A 7,719-nucleotide genomic window follows, 5' to 3' on the forward strand; every position below is an offset into this window, starting at 1 on the left:
CATCATCATCATCATCATCATCATCATCATCATCATCATCATCATCATCATCACCGTCATCGTCATCATCATTAGCACCACCAATCCATAAGAACTGGCACACAGTGTCAGTCTGGCTGGCTTAGGTCAACCACTACGAGGGACGACCGATTCATCCAACGCCAGGCTGAGCAACAACAACAACAACATCAACAGCACAGGCTGGGAACACACGACAAAAAGATAAAGAAAAATTATATCGATTAATACGCAAAGCATGCAAAAGTTCAACGTGTACATTCCCCTACTTAGACGAATTGTACATTACAGCTTGCATTAAAAAAATAATTCCATGTTTTTTGGACAATAAACATCCCTTATTCCCTCAAATAAAATCATCAGTCAGATGTAAAACACCTAGGCTTCTCATCTGTAACAAACAAAGATATATCTTGTTACAAGTATTCATATGGGCTTTGAGCGCATGCATCAGAATAACATTGAATTACGGTCAGAAATATTGAGTATGTATCCAGCTTGATATTTACTATTGTTTATATTAGTCCTGCTCTTCATTTATATTATGCACATGTCTGTAAGCCAGCGTGTGTGCATGTTTATGTGATTGTGTATGTGTGTTTGTGTGTGTGTGTGTATGTGTATGTGTGTACGTGATGAAACACATAACCAATGTGCCATGATCTGGACAATAAAGATATGTCATATGCTTATAATTAAACTAGCATCACCTAGCAACGTCTCAGACAAGTTACTCACACAAACGTCCCAGACTAGCTACCCACACAATAAAGGTCAGCATTCGAATTGCTACAAATCTTCTGCACGAATTTAAGCTACATTCTAGAAGGCCCTGCAGATACATGCTCACCCAAGACAACCGGGAAGCACGCCGAAAGTGGAGTACACAACATTTCAGGTGGGCATGAACAGACTAGGGCCATGTCCTCCTCACCGACGAGTCAGGATTACAGTTGAAGTCACAAGATGGCCACAGACAAATGTGGAGACGTTGTGGACAGTGCTTTATAGACGACGACTGCATTGTGGACACAGCTCTCCATGAGGGAGGTTCTGTGGTGTTGTGGGGGTGCGATATGTCTTCACAAAAGGACACATCTCTACTACGTTCAGGAAAATCTCAGTGCCATTCGCCATCGTGATGAGATTGTACAGCCTCTAGTGGCCCTACAGCTGCAGCTGATTGGTGCTTGCGAAATCTTCCAGACCACACGGTGCTCGTGATAACAACACTCTAATTGCTCAGAACTGAATCACCAGACTACCTTGGCTTGGCCCTTAATTGCACTGATCAAAATCTAATTGAACATTTTTGGGAACACAACCCACCATTAGAAACTCTTGATCAGCTCCTTCACAATCTTCAGCAAGAGTAAAATGCTATTCCTCAAATGTAACTGACAAACTTGAATATGTTTTTAAGCAATAGGTGCAGAGAGTGCTTGGCTAATAATTGAGGACACACTCGTTACTGAGCCTTGTATTGGCACCTTCATGTTTGTTATTGTTTTCTTTTAATCGAAGGGGGAATAGGGGAGAGTACCCATTTCCACTTAACATATTGTTGTTAAGTAATTTGTTCCAATATGCTATGTTATTACGTTTTATTAGTTATGAATCAACTATTTGTAAAATAAATAAAAGACTTGTTTTTGTCACTTTGTTCTCTTTTCATTTGAATTCATAAATGCGTCCCCTATTTTATTTTCGAAGAGTATACCGTATAAAAGTATTCTGTGACTTTCCAATGCCAGACCTAATTCCAGCACCTGTTCCTCCCTCCTATTATACTCACTGTGGAGATCATATTGGAGGTAAGATGTAGATCTTACCTACCCTAAGCTCAGGGGTGTGCCTGAAAGACAGCAGTGAGAAAGAGCTAAGGAGTAGCCGTAGAAAGACTGCAGAAAGAGTCAGAAACCCAGAGGACGGGGCAAAGAGTGTTGGATGGGGGCAAAAAGTGGAGACGAAAGCAGACGACTGAACTTACTTAGACATGAAAGGAGGTAAAATGGGAACAATGGAGCGCAGACAATGTTCCGTCCGTGTCATGTTTGATGTTATTTAATCTGATGCATGGCATATCGGCCGATTACTACAATCAGGTTCACCTTGCTGTATCACACCGGGTTTGTGGAAGAAGGTCCCAACTATTTTAATGAAAAAGTAGTATCTGATAGAAATCTTGAAAATTAAATAATAAAATAAAAAACAAAACGTCAAAACAGTTACTCGCTGAACACTTAAGCAATAAAATAGTAAACGTAAACCAATGCATTCGTATTATACATTATGCATAAAAAGGAGCCTTCTACGCTACTCAAAGCTAGTCATGATAAGCCTATTTAAAGTATACCTAACAACTTTTTGATCCCTTTGTGATAGAGAATCCTGTTTTGCTGAATAAGATGTCGATCGTCGCCATTTTGATTTAAGCATAAGGTTGTGAACAAGAACAGCTGTGCAAATAATAACTGCAAAGAATGCACCAAATTGGGCAAAGGCATTGAGTGAAGTAGAAATACTCTGAATAAAAGGGCCATTGGATACGTATACCAGACCTATTATCGTCCTATTTTTCTTCGGGAAAAACTTTGGCCCAAAATGGACCGCATAGTACACTGGAGCGATGCAAGCAATCATGGCAAAGTAAATACAAATAATTACCACTATTGCTCTTCCGGGTGTTATGATACGTTTTACTTTAAGAGGTAGAGCAATGCACAGACACCTCTCAAACGTGACGAACGCTGTGATCCAACTTGTAATGCGGGCAAAGATAATGTGTGGCCACCCACTTCTCAACTCAGATCTATCTTTATGTATCCCTCTTAAGTGCCCCATACACGCTCAAATTTGTTTGATGGTTTGATCAAATAAGTTTAACACAACTTTTTTGGATAGGTTTGGATCGTGCATGGGCATGTTCGATGGTCAAAATTATTTTATGTCAAATATTTGGCGATCTGTTTTCAGTTTATATTTTTGTCAAACCGTCAAACTATTTCATCGTGTATGGGCTTCATCACATTTATTTGTGCAAACATTATTTTTTCAGCTGCTGCCGAATAGAAAAGATCTACTTTTCACATCATCATGGCGCTATCAAAGGATGGAAAAAGAATATTGTGGAGCTGATTGAAGTGTACAAGAGTTTCCCTGAACTAGGGAAAGTTGAAGGTAAAGAATAGGCCTATAGTGACCGAGATAAAACAAAAATCTTTACTTTTACTTTACTTTTTTCTTCCGCTTGTACCCTGGGGTGTCGCGGGGAGACACAGGTGTCTGTCTGCAGCAAGTCGTGTGGCCTGTAGGAGGGACATCCCATGATCTTTAAGAGTGTCTGCCACAGATTCACTCCATCGTCGCCTTGGTCTTCCTCTGGCTCTCCATCCAGAATATTTAATGTTGTATGCTCTCAGAGCTGGATGGTTTGGGGGCATCCGCGTGAGGTGTCCGAACCACTTGACCCTTTGTTTTTCAATGTGTGGTAGGACTGGTGTTGCTCCCACGGTGTCCCTAATGACTTCATTTTTAATTTTGTCTCTTCTTGTTTTGTTGACCGCTCTTCTTAAGCATTTCATCTCGCATGTGACCAGTTTCCTCTCTAGGGCTTTTGTTAGAGTCCATGTCTGGCACTGATATGTGAGCGTTGGAAGGAAAATGGCGTTGATGAGCTTCGCCTTGGTGCTCATGGGGATATTGGGATGTTTCAGGAGAGGGCCCAGTTGGTAGCTGACTGCGTTGGCTCTCTGGCATCTAGTCTCTATCTCTCGATCTAATTTTCCATTTTCTGTTATAATGCTGCCCAAATATTTGAATTCTCTGCTTTGTTTTAGTTGGGATCCATTGATGTTGATATCGACTTTACCTGGTCTCCTGCTAATTGTCATGACTTCGGTCTTGCTTATGCTGATCTTCATGTCATATTTTTCGCAGCTCGCATTTAGTTGGTTTATATGCTCCTGTAGCTGAGTCTTGTTGTTAATCATTGCCAGGTCATCTGCAAACATGAGTTCGTTGAGTGCCTCTGGGTCTGGATTGGCCTCTTTTGTTATCTGGTCCATGTAGATCACGAAGAGCAGAGGGGAGAGATTGCAGCCCTGTCTCACTCCGGATGTTACTGGAAACCAGTCCGATGTTCCACTGGTAGTTTGGACAGCGCTTCTGCTGTTGGCATAGATAGCCCTGATGTTGTCTAGCAGTTGTCCCTTGATGTCGTACTGCTCTAAGATCTTCCATAGCTTGTTTCTATTTACTCGATCAAAGGCTTTTTCTTGATCCACAAATACGAGGTGGAGATCTTTGTCGTATTCCAAAGCCCTCTCACACAGTTGTCGGAGTGCGAAGATTGCATCAGTGCACCCTCTTCCTTTTCTAAAGCCAAATTGGGCGTCACTGAGAAGATGTTCGGTTTTTGCGCGAGTACGTCGCTCTAGGATTTTTGCATACATTTTCCCAACATGGCTGAGAAGAGATATGCCTCTATAGGTGTTGCAGTCTTTCTTGCTGCCCTTTTTCTTCCATATTGGCACCACTATCGCATTTTGCCAGTCTGCTGGCACTTTTCAGTCTTTCCATGTTTTTTGAAAGATGATTCAAAGCCAATGTATTCCGGTTTCGCCGCATGCAAGGATGGCTTCGGTTGTGATGCCATCATCTCCAGCTGCCTTGTTCTTTGAACTAGTTTTCAGTGCTTCTCTCACTTCACTCTCCAGGATGGTAGGTTCTGAGTGCTCAGGGTAGTTGGCGGTGAATGGGCACTGTGTGTTTTGTGCCTGTACTCCTGATGGGTTTAGTAGTTCTTGAAAACATTCTTCCCATCTTTTTATTATTTCTTTCTCTTCGTGCAGAGCTTCTCCATTAGTATCGTTGATGACAGTGGTGGGTACATAGGGTTCGTCTCTCGTTCTCATTGTCTTTACCTTCTTGTAGAACTCTCTCGGTGAGGTCTTGCAGGTTTCACTTAGTTTTTCGCCATACTGGGTCCATGACTTTTCTTTTGATGTTATAACGACTTTCTTACTGTGTCTTCTTGCAAGTCTATATTTAATGTAGTCCTCTTCGTTTTTTGACTTGACCCATACATTATACAGTCTCTTTTTCTCCTTGATAGCATCTTTAACATCTTCGTTCCACCAGGCTGTTGCTTTTCTGTGTTTTCCTCTTGTTTTCTTGGTACCACAGATTTCTTTCATTGTGTCCAGGAGAGTTGTTTTGAAGGTACCCCGAGCTTCCTCTACGGTTAGTATTGTAGAGTTGATAGAGCCTAGTTTGTCATTTAACGTGCTTCTGATATGAGCCTGCACCTGATCGTCTCCAAGTTTATGCATATTTAGTCTCTCTTGCTGTCTTTTATATTTTTTTGGTTTTCTTTCTTTCTTGGTGGTCAACGTTGTGATGATTGGCCTGTGGTCTGTGTCCAGGCCTGCATTGGGGATGGCTCTTGAGTCTGTGATTGTGATCCGCATTCGTGTTCTCGTTAATATGAAGTCGATCTGTGATGAGACCATGATATTGTTCAATCTGTACCAGGTGTAGATCTGAGAGGCTCTGTGCTGGAAGAAGGTGTTGGTGATGAATAAGTCGTGCTCTGCACACAGTTCCAGTACATGGTTGCCGTTATAATTGCATGGTGTTCTGTGGTCACTGTGTGAACCCAGGTGTTTTGTCCACGGTGTTCTTCTCTCTCCGACTCTTCCGTTGAAGTCTCCCATTACATAAAGGTCTTCCTCGTCTGGGATGTTGCTAATTAAGTCCGAGAGTTGTTCGAAGAAAGAGTCCTTTTCTTCGTTTGAGTAGGAGTCATTACACGGTGCATACACCTGAATGTAGTTTGTGGTCTTTTTGCCCTCTCTAATGCTGATTTTGATGAGTCTTTCAGAAATGAAGTCTGTATTCAATATTTCCTTTGCTTTGTCAGGGTGTATGATGAAACCCACACCGTGTTCAGCTCTTTGTTCTTTTCTTACCCCACTCCAAATGAGGACAAAGTTAGAGTGGATCTCTTTTGTGCTTGTCCCTTTTTTCCTGATGTCTGTAACGCCCATGATGGGGATCTTGTTCTGGGTCATGAACTCCACTATCTCAGGTTCTTTATTTGTCAAGCTGCAAATGTTCCAGGTCCCTATTTTTTCCTTTTTTCTTGATCGTTGTCCATTTTTCTCGCCAGGTCGTTTTCCGTTTTGATCAGTCCGTTTGTGTCTCCTTATGTTTTCTTGAGCAATATTTATATCCACTGCCGGCCTGCTAAGCCAGTCGCAGTTTCACCAGAGCCCCGTTGGCCAGCAACGTTTCGGGGTAACCCGGGTCGGCCTTCACGGCTAGCATAACGCCTCAGTGACATAAAGTCACACCGTACTTCACCCAGACCCAGCTATCCCCTACTTTGTCCTGTTTCCATCTCCCACGGCGTGGACGAGGGGTTGGGTTAAAATAAAAAAAATTTAAAAGCTGCCTATGACACTCTCCTGCTAAAATACAGGGAATGGTACGCAGATGCCACAAAAGAAAAAAAAAATTAACTCAATGCGGACGAGTTTTCGAAGGGAGTTGAAGAAATTGGATGATTCTCAAAGTCTGGGGCGGGTGCAGATAATATCTACGAGCCTTCATTGTGGTTATTTAATGCTCTTTTATTCCTTCATAGTCAATCTTTGTCCATCCGCAAAAAGTTTCTGAAATCATTTGGTTCAGTACATCACAACTCATCTAATAACTTAGAGTGGCCACACTTTTGGCGATGCGAAAACCAATTTTTGGCATACTTTATCTTCTTTTTTGTCTTTCCTCTCAAGGCTAAAGAGAGAGCCAACGCTGTTGGTCCGTCCATTACAATCTATTGGCCCAAACTAATGTTTGACAAAAAAATTGAGCGTGTATGGCAAACTTCAAACTGTCTTTTAAAAATGATTTAAAATGTGTGATAATCAAATTTGAGCTTGTTTGGGGCATGCACTCTTCCTCCGCGGTTGCGATTGCAGACCAAATACCCTGTCTCCCCCCCCCCCCCCCATCTCTCTCTGTCTCTCTCTGTCTCTGTCTCTGTCTCTGTCTCTGTCTCTGTCTCTCTGTCTCTCTCTCTCTCTCTCTCTCTCTCTCTCTCTCTCTCTCTCTCTCTCTCTCTCTCTCTCTCTTTTACTCTGTTTTTCCGTTTCTCTCTGTACCCGAATTTATTAATTTCACTCCTTGTCACATAAATTTGGAAACCAATAATTACTTTAGGTGAAAATAGAAAACAAACTAGTGCTCATTATTGTCATAACAGAGATCTAATTGGAAAAAAATATCTCTCTTTTAAACGCACACACACACACACACACACACACACACACACACACACACACACACACACAAACACACACAAACACACACAAACACACACACACACACAAACGCACATACACGCGCACACATACACACACGAATCCACAAACACGCATGCATGCACTCAAGTACGCATATATACACACACAATTTATATATATATACGCAATTTCTCTGTCTCTCTCTAACTTTAATATTTTTCCATTTGTTTAGCTATCCAAGTATAACTCTCACCCTTATTTGTTTCCTTCCAATCACTTTCTCTCTCTCTCTCTCTCTCTCTCTCTCTCTCTCTCTCTCTCTCTCTCTCTCTCTCTCTCTCTCTCTCTCACACACACACACACACACACAACAAACACACGCACACATTAACAC

The 7,719-nt window shown here is 41.9% G+C and overlaps 1 protein-coding gene across 1 annotated transcript in view; it reads right to left on the reverse strand.

Moving 5' to 3' along the window:
- Positions 1–5,735, reverse strand: part of LOC106014236 (craniofacial development protein 2-like) — a 55,952-nt gene extending 50,217 nt beyond the window's left edge. Inside the window, exon 1 of the mRNA XM_035973979.1 lies at positions 4,944–5,735. Within this exon, the coding sequence (XP_035829872.1) occupies positions 4,944–5,735 (792 nt within the window). The remainder of the gene's footprint in view (positions 1–4,943) is intronic.
- Positions 5,736–7,719: the final 1,984 nt, after the last annotated feature.

This window comes from Aplysia californica, unplaced genomic scaffold (genome assembly GCF_000002075.1).
Source record: "Aplysia californica isolate F4 #8 unplaced genomic scaffold, AplCal3.0 scaffold00039, whole genome shotgun sequence".
Lineage (NCBI taxonomy): Eukaryota > Metazoa > Mollusca > Gastropoda > Aplysiida > Aplysiidae > Aplysia > Aplysia californica.